Genomic DNA, 16,114 nt, shown 5'->3' with positions numbered 1-16,114 from the left:
TTAATATAGGCAGTTTTGATGTGAGAAGGGTGTAGGTTAAGAATCTCTGAGTGGAAAGAGATGAAATATGGTTAGTCATTAAGTAGGTCTGTAGGTGGGTTTGTTGGAGGATAGAATTTGCTTTACTAGGACAGGCCATTTTTCCTTAATTAGTATTCTAAGAAAGGACAGAGACCGTGGGCCTTGCAAGGGTGTGCACAATTACACCTTATACACAAATTTATGTACAGAGAGAGAGAGAGCTTGTGACCTAAAATCGAATTAGTGAATCTCTTCTCTGCAATTTTCGGAGTGGGCGTATCTACATTCAAATTTCAAAATACCAAGAATTACTTGTTTCCATGATGGGCTGTTGTCTCATGCAATTTACCCTCCCCCTACGGTACACAGCCTATGATTAGAAAGGGTTCGATGGCGGAAAGACATGATAGTGGAAAAATATAACACCTCTGCATTAGGGTGCAGGGCCTCAACTCGAGCCCCATGAGATCCAATCCGAAAATTTGCATGAGTTGAGCCCCAGTTTTTGGGCTTTGGGTTGGGCCTGGGCTAGAAAAATTGGGCCCAACCTGAACTTGGATTGGGCTTGAGTTGACGTACATCTTGGATAGCCCGAATCTACCTGAAGAAATATATGCATATAATCCTTTTTTATATCTTTTCTAATTATATATAAACACTAGTGAGACTTGTGCGATGCACGGTGTTTGTTAAGTTAAAGATAAACAATAGAGACATGTAAGAGTATACAATTGTTTTATATAATAATTAATAGTCATTTATATTTTACATACTACTTTCAATAATTTTTTTACAATACAAAAGTAAAAATAATTAATTTTATATAAGATTGTTTATCAAACTTATAAGGAATGGCAATTTTTTCCATTTCCCTGATCCTCGTCGATATCTGCCCCGAATGGGGCGAATGACGCAGAACGGAAACGAAACACATGAGAGAGAAAAGAGCAGAAGTCAAATTTTAGGAAGAAGAATTCTTCACTAAACAATTAAGTGAAAAATGATAACAAGAGAACTGCCTTGGCCTTCCCCTAGCTACACTTTATATAGGCATACACCCTTATGTCTCCTAATCCTAATTTGAAAAAACTCCATAATAGAATCCTATTAAAACTCCTTAAAAATAAAATCCTAATCTAAGAAAACATTCCAAAATATAATCATACTAAAATCCTTTAAAAGGAAAGTCCTAATTGAATATAAATTCGAAATAATGCTATCTTGGTAAAAACGAACTAAGATGGAAACTCTGAGATGGCGCCAACTTGGTAAAAATGTACTAAGACAGAATTCCTGTGATGATGCTATGTCGGTAAATATTTATTAAGCTGGGTCGGTGGCGTCATTTCTACTTCTTATGTGTCTTGGAATGGTCCCAACTTGCATAGAACTTTTCGGCCTTCTCTTGTATTGCATCATCCTCCCCGAGTTGGGGAGAATTCATCCTCGGATTCAAGTCATCATTTGATTGACCACCAACATAAGGTACTAAGTGTTTGACATTGAAAACATCATGAGTACATATATGGCTAGGTAGCTTTGTTCTATACGCATTCTCATTGATGACTTCGATTATCTCACATGGTCCAGCATTCCTTGGTGCTAGCTTTCCACGTTGCCCAATCGATAGACAGGGCCCAAACATAGTCTCCCGTATCAAATACTACTTTCCTCCTTTTTCCTTCAACATATTGTTTGTACTTGGCATTGACTACCTCCATCTTGTTGTCGACTTCTTCTTGGAGGTTCTTAATCTCCTATACCATATCATTAGCCCTGTCATGAATTAAGCTTGGCCAAGTACTAGTAGCAAGGTCAAGGACGCTACGAGGGTTGGCTCCATATACTACCTCAAATGGATTGTATCCGGTACTCTTGTTTTTGGACCTATTGAAGGTGAACTCAGCTTATGCTAATAAGAGATCCCATTGTCGTTCATGGCAAGCTGCAAGGGTTCTCAAAAGATTCCCAAAACTCTTATTGGCTACTTCGATTTGGCCATCTGTTTAAGGATGATATGAATTGCTGAATTGTAATGAGGTACCCATTAGCTTCCAAAGACTTATCCAAAGTGTGATATGAATTTGGAGTCTCTATCTGAAGTAATCGAAAATTGTAAGCCATGGAGTTTGGCAATCTCCTTGAGGAATAAACTAGCAATAAGTCAGGCATCCATTGTCTTCCTACATACCACGAAGTGAGCCATTTTTGAAAATCGGTCTACGACCACCATTATGGAATCTACCTGTCGGTGGGTACATGGCAACCCAAGAACGAAGTCCATAGATATATCTACCCAAAGTCCTTTAGGAATTGGGAGGGGCATGTATAATCCAACATTGGTTACCGTTCCCTTAGAAACTTGGCATATGTGGCAACGCTCTACAAACCTTGTGATGTCTCTTGTCATCTTAGGCCAAAAGTAACTTGCTGAGATGAGATGAATTGTTTTGTCTCTCCTAAAATGTCCTTCATTGTGAAGCTCTTTGACGATTTTTAGTTGCCATGAGAAATCATGTATACATAGGCTAGTTCCCTTGAATAGGAAGCCATCATATGTCACAAAGTTTGTCCTACTACCTGCTTGCACTTCCTCTATGATACCAACAAATTAAATAAGGATCGGTGAAAAATAATTCACAGAAAGTATCAAACCCCGGTACCTATTCTTGAAACATGGATAACATGGCTCCCCGTCGGCTAAACGCATCCACTACTTGATTGTGCACACCTAACTTGTGTTTAAGCACAAACAAATACTCTTTGGGGATTGCGGCCCATTTAGCATGCCTTGCATTCAACTTATGTTGGGCCCCAATATGCTTAAGTGCCTCATGATCTAAATATAGGATGAACTCTTTATAGATGAGATAATGTTGCCAACACCAGAGCGCTTGTACCACAACATAGAATTTCACATCATAGGTTGAGTAGTTGAGGCGTGATCCATTCAATTTCTCACTATAGTAGGCTATGGGCCGGCCACCTTGGCTAAGAACAGCACCGGTTCCAACCTTAGAGGCATCACAATCAACGTTAAAGGGTTGCTCGAAGTTGGGAAGGGCTAGCACGGGTGCAGCTGTCAACCATGCCTTAATCTCAATGAAGGCTCTCTTTGCTTCAGTGGTAAACACAAAATTGGTTGTATCTTTCATACAATCTATATATGGTGTCATAACAGTGCTGAAGCTGCTAATGAATCGCCGGTAGAAGCTTGCAAGACCATGAAAATTTTGTGCTTCAATAAGTGTTTTGGGGATGGGCCACTCAACAATGGCACGAACCTTCTTTATATCTACATAAATTCTTTCCCTTGAGATGATATACCCAAGGAATAAGACCCGATCTTTGGCAATAATACACTTTTTCATGATTACTTAAAGTTGCTCCCTGTGCAAATTCATAACTATATCTCGAACATGCAACAAATGAGAGTTCATATCAGTGCTATATATGAGAATATCATCAAAATATACCATAGCACACTGACCAATAAAAGGCTTGAGAACCTGGTTCATGACCCTCATAAATGTGCTTGGTGCATTGGATAAATCGAATGGCATTATTAGCCATTTATACAAACCATCCTGTGTCTTGAATGTTGTCTTCCACTCATCATCAAGACGAATTCTGATTTGATGCTAGCTTGACTTCAAATCCAACTTAGTGAACACATTGGCCCTAAAAAGTTGATCCAACATGTCATCCAAGCGTGGAATCAGAAATTGGTATTTGACGGTTATCTTATTAATTGCCCGGCTGTCAACGCATATCCTCCAAGTACCATCCTTTTTGGGTACTAATAAAGTGGGAACCACGCATTGACTCATACTCTGTCATATGAACCCCTTATTAAGTAACTCATTTACTTGCTTTTGCAACTCCTCATATCCAGTGCGACTCATTTTGTAATGGGCCTTGTTGGGGAGACTAGCACTTGGCGTTAAATCTATGCAATGTTGGATATCCCTTAATGGTGGTAATCCTATCGGTAAATCCTTGGGAAACACATCACTAAATTTATCAAGCAAAGGCCTCACCTCCTCTGGAGCCTCCACACCTTTCAGCTCAAGTCCCTTGTCGATCAAAGCATACGCAACACCGGTCTCTTTTAAGGTACTTGTGAATTCAGTCATACCAAAAAGGCTAGAACCCTCCTCGGGTTTCGGTTTAGTCTCTTGTGATGGACATAAGGTCGGCATTTTCCCTTTAAAATCAAAAGAGTAGGTATTCTTTCGTCCATCATGGACTACGTAGTGATCAAATTGCCATGGGTGCCCAAGTAGCAAATGGTAGGCATCCATGCATACAACATCACACCACACAAGATCACTATAATTGTTGCGAATAGAAAAGCTCACTAGACACCATTGTGTGACTAAAACCTCATTCTTTCTTTTTAGCCATGCAAGCTTGTAGGAGTGATGGTGTTGTTAATATTTTAGGTTCAGCTTGTGGACGACTACTTTCGCTATAACATTCTCACAATTCTCGCTATCAATTACAAGACTTGCAACTTTCCCACCCATTGTACACGTGTTGTGGAAAATATTATTTCTTAGCCAATCCGGTGATTTATCCCTAGGAATTAAGAATGACCGTTCCAATACCAAGGCCTTTCCCACATCCCCATACACCATTTATCCCTAAAATGTTTCTTCATTATAAGAGTCAAACACGGGTGGGGCTGAACAGTCAAATGCTTCTAATTGGATTTCACTCTCATCTTCTACAAACATCGCCCATTTTCTTTTATAACCCCTCACACATTCAACAGATTTATGACCTGGTTCACCACACTTGAAACACTCCAGTCCAGGTGGACCTACCTGGTCTTGATTAGGTCCATGCCCTTGGTTTTGGTCCAGCCCATGGGGTTGCAGCTAATTTAGAGGCGGGTTAGGATTATTACGTGGGGGTGGTCTGGCCACATTAGTTTGGATTCGGCCCAATTTGCTAGGTCGGATGCTTTGTTTTTCTATGGTTAAAGCATGTTGATGTGCCTTAGAAACATCATAGTAGTCAAATAGGTCTAATATATCCTGAATATTGGGTCTCAGCCCACCTATATACCTAGCCATCAATTGGTCTTCGGTTTCAACTAACTCATTTCAGGCCACTAATAGATGAAACTTCTTTGTATATTCATCTACCGTATCAGTTCCTTGCTTTAGATTTTGCAATTCATAATAAAGTAAGCAAATATAATTATGGGGTAGAAATTCTGACCTCATTTTTGCCTTGAATTTCTCCCATGTCTTAATCTTTTCCTTGCCTCTTCTCTATTGCATGACCTTCAATTGGTGAACCATGCTGCCGCTCGTCCTCTAAACCGAGTAGTTATTAAGGACACAACTTTATTTTCCAGAACTTCCTTAAGGACTCGACTACAAAGAGCCAATCCATGAATTCTTCTAGAGTCATGCCTCCCTAGAATTCCGAGATCTCAACCTTGAGACCTACCTCCCATTGTCTTTGATCACCACCCTCAACTACTGCCGACCTAGTCACTTGCCTTGATGATGAAAGGGAACGTGTGGAGATACTTGCGTCAGAGTCACTATCCCCTGTTTCCAACTGAGAACACAACGATTTCACTTCCTGAGCAAGTGCATCGACTTGTCTTCTCAACTCTTTCATCTCTTCTTGCATTTTGTTGTTGAGTTCCTGCTCCATTATATGAGCTACTGGTTTCTTCTTAGGAGCCATAATCCAAAGAAGGATCAACTCGAGCTTTGATACCAATTGATGCAAAACAGAAATGAAACACGTGAGAGAAGCTTCAAAGAAAAGAGCAGAAGTCGAATTTTAAGAAGAAGAATTCTTCACTAAACAATTAAATGAAAATTGATAACAAGAGAACTGCCTTACCCTTCCCCTAGATACTCTTTATATAGGCATACACCCTTATGTCTCCTAATCCTAATATGAAAACACTCCATAATAGAATCCTACTAAAACTCCTTAAAAAAGAAATTCCTAATCTACGAAAACACTCCAAAATATAATCATACTAAAATCCTTCAAAAGGAAAGTCCTAATTGAATATAAATTCGAAATAATGCTGTCTTGGTAAAAACAAACTAAGATGGAAACTCTGAGATGACGCCAACTTGGTAAAAACGTACTAAGATAGAACTCCTGTGATGATGCTATATCAGTAAATATTTACTAAGCTGGGTCGGTGGCATCATTTATGCTTCTTATGTATCTTGGAATGGTCTCAACTTGCATAGAACTTTTCGGCCTTCTCTTGTACTACATCAGCGAGGATGGGGATGATTTTCCCCCTATGGGGACGGAGATGGGGAAACTTTCATCCCCATTGGCGGGGATGGTGCAGGGACAGGGAGAGCACTCCCTGCCCCACGTGAATTCCAATCCCTGTCCCATGGAACCCCCGCTAATATATATGTATATATATGCATACGTTTATATATGTATATATGTACACATACGTCTATATGTTAATATTTTTAAAAACATGGTTGAATATGTTTGAATCTTTTCTAATAGGATTGTAAAGTTTAATTATTTTATTTTTATTTTCTAAATAAAATAAAAACAAAAACATGATGGTTGACATTATAAAGAATCACAGGGAGTGGGATTCCTGTGGAGACGAGGATGGGGATAACTTTGTCCCTGTTAATTGGAATAGGGATGGGGACATGGATGGGGAATTTCACGGGGATGGGGTTGGGGAGAGGCTCCTTGCCCCTACCATTCTGAATCACAAGGAGCGGGATTCCTGTTGCCATTTTGAATCAAACTGATGAAACTAACCAACCCAATTTCTAGTATTTCCAGTTGGCTTTTGTTCAACAACTTCTCAACTCAGTTGGGTTAGATCAATTTCATTTTGACCATTTATAAACTAACTAAAATCGAACAACCGGACCATATATATATATATATATATATATATATATATATATATATATATATATATATTAAAAAAATATATATATATTAAATATATTTTTTAATATGAAAAAGTGGGAAAATTTCAATATTTCTTAGGCTAAAATAGTTTATATCATAAATTTAATTTTTAAATTTATTTTTATAATGACATTGTAATTATTTTAAATTTAATTTTTAAGTTTAAATCTTTTGAATTGACTGACCAAATCGAAAATTGACCCAAACTGATATAACCTGAGTGACCAACCACCCAAACTGACCATGTCGATTTGGTTGGCCAAACAACCTACAACTAAATTGAACCAACCCATGAACAATAGTTTAATCTCCAATATTTATTAAATATTTATAGCAAAAATACATGATAAATTAAATTTAAAAATCTAAATAACAGTAGTTTAAACTCCAACAATGATTTAAAATTTTGTATTAAATAACAAAACAAAAATATATTTATACATAATTATTGAAAATAAATTATCACAAAAAACAACAAATAATTACTCAAATACAATAAATATTGATTATAGTATAGATAAATAGATAACAAAGAAAGATTAAGTTTTCAAAATTATTATTAATAAACAATATTTTTTTAAAGTTATTTTCTAGAATGATTAATTGGTATAAATTAAATTAGCTATTTACAATATTACTTATTTCTTTAAATAATATCATTATTAAAATTCTAAAATATTAACTACTTGTTGAATTTAATAATCCATAAAATTATAGTACTATTAATACATAATGTTTTTTATTTTAAACTATTTAGAATATAGTTATGTTAAATATTTCGTTATTTAAATTATTTAATTACTTAACTAAATATTTAAAACCTTAATATATTTATTATAATTGAAAGCTATTCAATAACTATTTAAAATATATTATTAATTGATTTAAAACATTAATTTTAATATTTTTTTATTTAAGATATTTAGTTATTGAAATATTTAAATAATATTTCATTTTTAATGTTAGATTTTTATTATTTGAATAACATTTAGATTGAATAATCTAGAAAATCATAATTTATATTGTTTGTACATAATTTCATGATGAATTTTGTAAAAATATATAATTATTAATAATATGAATATTAAATCGATTATAATTATTTTTCATATTTTTAATAAATAGTTTAAAGTTATTGTTTAATTTTGTTAGAACATTAAAATAAATCTTAAATATTTTTATTTCAAACTTTCTTTAGATAGATGTATACAAAAGGTGAGGGAGAAGATAAATAGTAATTAGAGATAATTTAGGAGAGAAACTCTCCATTAAATTAGAGAAATCTTAGGAGAAAGTTGGGGAGAGTGGGGGAGATTGTTTAGGAGAAATTTTGGGAAAGTAGAGTTTATAAGTGGTAGTTTTGAAAATGACATGGATTAAAAAAATTAAAAAAATGAGAAAATTTCTAGACTTCTTTGTTTTAATATATACTAGCGAGCACCCATGCGATACATAGGATTTATTAAGCGAAAGCTAAATAATAGAAAGGGTCATTTACTAAAATACCTCTTATAGTTTCATCTATTTACTAAAATCTACCCTATAATTAGCATTTTACAAAAACACCACTTATAATTTACAATGGATTTAATCATTGTTCCATTAAATGATAGTAAAAAATGACAATGTTGACCCTAATGTTCATTTAAGTAAATTTAATCAAAAGAAAATAAAAATAAAAATACCATTTTTGCCCTTAATAAGACACGAGCAACCACTCTATTAGCTATATTTGTTCAATTTTGTTTTTATACAAAAAAGTGTTAAGGGTATTTTTGGAATAAAAAATATAGGCCTAATGGAAAAACAAACACTCATGAATGAAAGGTTGATTAAATAAATAGGTTGTAAAATATATGGGATGTTTTAGTAAAATGAACACTATAAGGTAGGTTTAAGTAAATATGTGAAACTATAAGGTTTGTAGGAATGGCAACGGGTTGGGGATCATAATCCCCATCCCCGACCCTGATTCTGAAATTAACTCCCATCCCCGATCCCCGACGGGGGTGGGTTCCTCGTGGAGACCTGAATCCCCAAAATGTTTTCAGATAATAGTATTTTTTTAAAATAAATTTATTTAAAATAAATAAAAATTTTAAATTATAAATAAATTTTTAAATTTGTTTTGATATATTTAACATAAATAATATAATAGTATATTTAATATAAATAACATTTAATATATATATAATCGGGGTCGGGGGTGGGGCAAGGACCTCAATCCCCATCCTTAACCCCGATCTCGACTAAGGATTCCCATTAATCCCCATCCCTGCCCTCGCCCCGCCAAAACAATCTCCATCCCTAGCCCCATTGGGTCGGGGAAGTGGGGTCCCCATTGGGGATGGGGAAATTGCCATCCCTAAAGGTGTGTTCTAGTAAATGACCCTAATAGAAGTACATAAGAGTATACAATTGTTTTATATTTTCAACTTTTTAAATAATTAATAATTATTCATATTTTATATACTACTTTTAATAAAATTTTTATAATACAAAAATAATAATAATTAATTTCAGTTAATTTTATTCATCAAATTGATGAAACTGACCAACCTGATCAACTCGACCCGAGTTGGTTGGTTTACTAGTATTATAGGTTGGCTTTGGTTAAAAAATTTCCCAATTCGACCAAGTTGGATTAGTTTCAATTTGACCATTTGTAAACTGACCAAAATCAAACAATCTAACCATGGATACATATTAATATTATATATTTTAAATATAATTTGTAATAAGGAAAAGCGGGAATTTTCCCATATTCCTTAGTCTAAAATGTTTTATAACATAAATCTATTTTTTAATAATTGTACTATAATTTTTAAAATTAAATTTAATTTTAAAGTTTAAATCTTTTGAATTGATTGACCAAACCAAAAAATCAACCCAAACTGATAAAACTTGAGTAGGTCGGTTTTCACAAAAGGTTAGTCGGTTTCAGTTGACCAACTCCCTGACCTGACTAGGTCAATTTGATTGACCAAATAGCCTACGACCGAAAGGAACCAACTCATGAACACTTATAATTTCAGCTAAAGTAATAGTCTCATCTCTGAAAAATAACAATAGGTTAATCTCCAATAATTATTGAAAGCTTATAGTGAAAATAGACAACTATTGAAAATATATTGATAATGAAAAAATACAATAATTACAAAAATTACAAAATTACAATAAGTACTAAAAATATATTAACTTAGTTAATAAATAGTATAATCTCAAATAATAGTTTAATTTCTAATAAATATTAACCAATAACTTATAACAAAAATACAATAAATATAATAAATACAATAAGTACAATAAATTAAATTTTAAATTTTCAATAATAGTAATTTAATCTCTAATAATTATTAAAAGTCTTCTGTTAAATAACAAAACAAAATAAATTTATACATAATTGTTAGAGAATATCAACCTATTCAAGGACCTCACCTAACAGTTTAGACTTTTAGGTTGAATGGTTCTTTGAGATGGTATCAGAGCCATGTTGACCAAGTAGTCTAGTATTTGATCCCCATTACCCCATTATAACTAATTAAGTTTCCACACACGGTATGCGTGGGCCTGTGCTTGTTCACACTTCAAGCCCAATAGGTTTTCATGTGAGGGAGCGTGTTAGAAAATATCAACCTATTCAAGGACCTCACCTAACAGCTTAAGCTTTTAGGTTGAATGGTTCTTTGAGAATAATCATTGAAAATACATTTATCACAAAAAACAATAAATATTAATTTTAGAACATATAATTACATAATAAATACAGATTAAGAGTTTAAAAATATTATTAATAAATATTAATTTTTTTGAAAGTTATTTTCTCAAATTATTACTTGATATAAGTGAAATTAATTATTTACAATATTATTTAAAAAATTAAATTATTATTAATTTCAATATTGTGTTATAATTATTTTTCCATTTTTATAATTTTTTTAAAATTTATTACATAATTTCTTTATTTTAGCTATCTAAAATATAGTTATGCTAAATATTTTGTAATTTAAAATATTTAGTCATTTAAATACTTAAATAATATGTAAAATATTTAACTTTTAAAATAATAATTATTTATTGAATTTAATTATCGATAAAATCATAATTTATACTATTATTACATAATTTCATTCTTAGTTTTTTAATTTATTAAATTATTGTTAATTTCAATATTATGTTATAATTATTTTTCTACTTTGAAGAATTTTTTTAAATTTATTACATAATTTCATTATTTTAACTATTTAAAATCTAGTTATGATAAATAATTAGTTATTTAATTATTTAAATAATATATAAAATATTTAAAATTATTTGTTATTTGAATTTTGTTTATTTAAATCTATTACATGTTATTAAATATTTTAAAAACATTTAAATTGATAATCCAAGAAAACATAATTTAAATTTTTAGTACATAATTTCATGATATATTTTGTAACAATATAAAATTATTTTTTGTGTTTTTAATAAATATTTTAAAGTTATTATATAATTTTGTTAGAATATTTAAATAATTCTTAGTTTTTAATAACTTTTTCTAATACAAAAATAACAATAATTTATTTTAGCTAAGCTTGTTCATTGAACTGATGAAACTAACCAACCCGACCAACTCAACCCAAAAATTAAGTTTTCAATTTAATCTTTTAAACCAATTGAGCAAATCAAAAATCAAGTCAAACCAATACAACCCAATTTAGTTGGTTTTCTCTAATGGTCAATAGATTTCGAGTAACCAACTCCCCAACCTAACCATGTCGATTTGGTTGGCCAAATAGCCTACAACCAAACTAAACCAGGTCATGATCAACACTCGTAATTTCATCTAAATTAATATTTTAATCTCTAATAAATAAAAGTAGTTTAATCTCCAATAATTATTAAAAATTTAGTTATTTACTAAATATTTAAAATATTTAATGAAAGCTAAATAATAGAAAGGGTCATTTACTAAAATACCCCTTATAGTTTCATGGATTTACTAAAATTTACCCTATAGTTAGCATTTTACTAAAACACCACTTATAATTTGCAATGGATTTAATCAATCTTCCATTAGATGATAGTAGAACTGTATCAAGTCCTTATTTCATTTACTAAGATACCCTTCAACAATTGTATGAGATCTTCCCGAAGACGATCTTCCAAGAGGGATCCAACTTGGACCATCTTCTCAGAGTCTTCTTCGGAGAGCGGCACCTGTATCAAGTGTTTGACGGGCTGGTTGCGTTGAGTCTTTAGCTCATCTCGTAGGTCTATGCTCTCTATGGTCAATCTCTCTGTGGCTTGGCGCTTTCCTCGGCAGAACGTCAAGTAACATTGTCGTGCTGCCCTTTGGTCCCCACGTTCTACTCCCACTCCATATGGGATCAGCAATTTCAATGCAAGATGGAATGTGGAGACAATGGCCCATAGAGCATTCAAGGTCGGACGACCGAGGATGGAATTGTAGGATGAGAGGCATTGGGCGACGATGAAGTCCATCATTGCCATGGTTGTTATTTCACCATCTCTAATTAGAAGGGACAAGGTGATCTTCCCTTTAGGCATGAGTAACTCCTCGAAGAAACCAATAAGAGGAGTGTTGATTGGGGTGAGGCGGTCCTTGCCGATGTCGAGCTATTCAAATGCTTCTTCGAAGAGGATGTCGATTGAGCTCCCTGTGTCTACTAGGATGTGCTAGACTTTGAAGTTTGCTATTTCAGCTATTATCACCAAGGCGTCGTTGTGTGGGGTCTGGACCCCCCTAAGGTTGTCATCGGTGAAGGTGATCGGGTTGTTTGGCATATGCCTTGTGGCCTAAACTGTTCTCCTCTCTGGAGGCCATCCCTCCTAAGATCATGGCAATGACCCCAGTTGGGAGAGTTCAGCCCGGAGGTCTGGGGCACGGTTCTTCTTTTGGCTTGTGCTCCTTGATGCCAATTAATCCCTCGAGGTAGCTACCCCTAATCAGGTCCTCGAGGTGGTGCATCAGATCATGGCAGTTGTCTGTCTCGTGTTCGTGGTCCCAATGGAAATCACAATATTTGTCTCTGTTTCTTTGTTGCTTTGGGACTTCATCTTCTCGAGCCACCTAACATAACCGCGGTCACGGATATGCATCAAGATTTCTAACCGAGGTGCGATCAGCGGAGTGAAGTTCTTATAGGTCAGCTGTGGTGACCTCGGTCTTCTATCTGATTGGTGATCTTGTCTTTTGCTGTCCCTGTCCGCCCTTTCTGCTTTGTGGTTGTCGGGGTCCCTCCTCTTCCTATCGGGCTGCTCCTCCTCACCTCTCTACTACACTTGTGCTTCTTCGGTGTTGATGTATTTTTGGGCATGATTCATCAACGCTGCCATAGTTTGAGGAGGATTTTTTGATATGGAGAAGTTGAAGGGAGAGAGGCATAGGCCATGCATGACAGCTATGATGACCATCGACTGGTTCAAGCAATCGGACTTAATGGCCTCAGAGTTAAATTTGTTCAAGTACTCTCTAAGGAACTCTCCCTTCCTCTACGCACTTGCATGAGGCTTGTTGAAGTCTTCCAATGCTTCTTACTAGCCGTGAACTGTGCCAAAAACTCTCTCTCTAGCTGCTCCCAAGAGGAGATGGAGCGCGAGTGCGAGGGAAGGGAGGAGTACCACATCAAAGCCACACCTTTAAGCGATGCTACGAAGGCTTTGCACATCAGGCCTTCGGACGAGCCGTGCAGCATCACCTGGGCTTTGAAGGCTTCGAGATGGTCACTAGGGTCCGCGGTCCCGTCGTATCTTTCAAACTGTGGGGCTCACCATCCGGCTCGCTCACCCAAGATGTCTTGGGTGAAGATCGACTCCTTGGCGGGCAGGTTGTTGGGTTCCACAGGCCGGACTACGGGAGGAATCGCACTTCTGTCAGCATGGCTGCACTCCAGCTCAGTTAGGCACTGTTTGAGTTCCCTGATCTTCACATAGTCTTCTCTTTCTTGGGTGCTATTGGGCGGTCTTTAATCGAACTAGATTTGGTGATGGAGATCTGTTGTTGTTGTGTCCATCCACCGAGCCTTTCTTTTGCTGGAATTTGGGCAAATCGATGTGTTTTGCTGCGGTCATCATGTTCACGAGACCGGGCCTAGAAGCCTGATCTTCTTGATGTCTGTCTTTCTTGATCATACTACACCTTGCCCCTATCCGACCAACGCCTTTTGGGGTCCTCAGGGCGAGAATTAGTCGCATTAAGCGTCAGGGAATGGGGAGGGACGACCTGAGGAGGTTGTGGCATAGAGCCTAGCGTCTACATCATTGCCAAGATTTGGTCGACCTTTTCCTGCATCACCTGAAACTGGGTGGGGTCGACTACGGCCTGCGGTTGGGGCAGTTGTTGAAATTCACGCGGTGGAGGGTTACGGTGAGAGCTAGATCCCCTAGATGGAGATCAACTTGTTAAGGGATCAGGTGTGTTTCTTGGCATCTTTCTTGAATGCACGAAAAAAGGGTTAGGAATGGCTTTTTGTACGATTCCAAAAGACGACGCCAATCTAATGCTGCTCGATCCGAAATAGTTCTTGAACCGAGGTCGCAATCAGATAATCCTGCCAACTGGATGGAGTTGAGATGGAAGGATGAAACCACACTCTAAGATCTGAAACCAAGAACGAAGTCAGAGGCCTGAGGAGTTATCCCCATGTAGGTACTCTAATGCTCAAGTTAGTCAAGAATGGTGGGTGGTTAGGCCGAGCAGTTGAGAAAACGGTGCTGGTCCGAGCAAAGTAACAGTATGGAAAACCAGAAGTCAAATCCCTTACCTTGAGCGGGAGGTACCTTTTTATAGCCAAAGATCTATGTCCTGATCGGATGAGGCTTCTAAGGTTGATGGGATGAGGTTGCCCACCGAGGTCTTCGGGATAAGAACTAATCCCCAGCAGAGTTGCCCCCATTTGTACGATTCTTTTATTAATTCAAGACTAGGTGAAACCGATTCTGAACTAATAATAATGAGAACACTATATTAGAACCCAAAATCGACTCGTCGATTCTAGTTCCTAGAAGCAAAGCCAGCCCAATCAATTTGAATCCATCGAGTCCATCAGGTTGAACCCGACCCACAACCCTACTGTAGATGGAGGAATATTCCATCTAAACCTTGCTAAATGTGTAGAAGGTGACAATATAGGAACCTCTATTTCATTCCTCATACCATCACTTACTTAACAAAAGTGCAAAACATTGGATACAAATGCATGAGCCCTACAATAACAACCGCACTGAATACAATTCCTTGAAAGATAAGGTAATAAAAATTGGATACAAATGCATGAACCATACAATAACAACAATTGACAGAATACAAATCCTCAAAAGATAAGGTAATTGCAGGCACATGATATAGCGCAAAGGAAACTAGCACCCCTCCAGAGTAGAGTAGTGACACCAAGAGTCCTAGATGGCTTGATCATGTTCCCACTACAATGAATTGAGAATGGGGATCACTAGTGAATGATCCCATATTAAGTACGGGGAATCAGTAATGTTAAATTTAAATTATAAAAATTAATAATGTTAAATTTATATTTATTAATATTTTAAATAATTATTAAAATTTTAAGAAATATTTATTTCAAAAGATACCTTTTCAATAATGATTAAAATATGGATAGTTTTCTTTTATTATGATACGTAATTTGAAAACCTTCATTTAATATAAATATAATATATATATATAAGATATTCAGTCATGTCAAAAAATATGAAAACAAAAACAAAGCAAATTATTAATGGAGATGCAGGGGATCAAACCCTTTACCTCTCACATGCAAAGCGAACACTTTACCATTTGAGCTACATCCCCATATTATTATAATTGATATTTAAAATCCTCTTCTATGGTAATATAACGTTCTTGTTTCTCATATAATTTGATTATTTTCCATACCATCATTGTTACCATAATGCCGAGGACCCACCCATTTCACGTAGTGATCCAAGGAGTGTTCGGATCTCCTACCAACAAGAGCCCTATCCACACCTATCCATATATGATATATCACAACTGCGAGATCGGATCTGCTCCTCACAGTTGGCGCCTCACATGCACATCCTATCATGCATTGAGAACATCTCCCATACTTATTGGTTATTATTCATGAGAGATGTTCTCAATGCATGGTGGATGTGCCTGTGAGGC

At 35.4% G+C, this 16,114-nt stretch overlaps 1 protein-coding gene across 1 annotated transcript; it reads right to left on the bottom strand.

The window, feature by feature from the left end:
• Positions 1-3,857: 3,857 nt before the first annotated feature.
• On the bottom strand, positions 3,858-5,730 carry LOC148852452 (uncharacterized). The gene is made up of 2 exons (XM_088945797.1): positions 5,537-5,730; positions 3,858-4,353 (listed from the first exon to the last, which is right to left on the bottom strand). Exons 1-2 carry the CDS (start codon positions 5,728-5,730, stop codon positions 3,858-3,860), a joined length of 690 nt encoding a protein of 229 aa, XP_088801923.1.
• Positions 5,731-16,114: the final 10,384 nt, after the last annotated feature.

Source organism: Nelumbo lutea, chromosome 5 (assembly GCF_056320005.1).
Source record: "Nelumbo lutea isolate HS-2025 chromosome 5, American lotus-T2T, whole genome shotgun sequence".
NCBI lineage: Eukaryota > Viridiplantae > Streptophyta > Magnoliopsida > Proteales > Nelumbonaceae > Nelumbo > Nelumbo lutea.
This window is presented reverse-complemented; position numbering and strand designations above follow the sequence as displayed.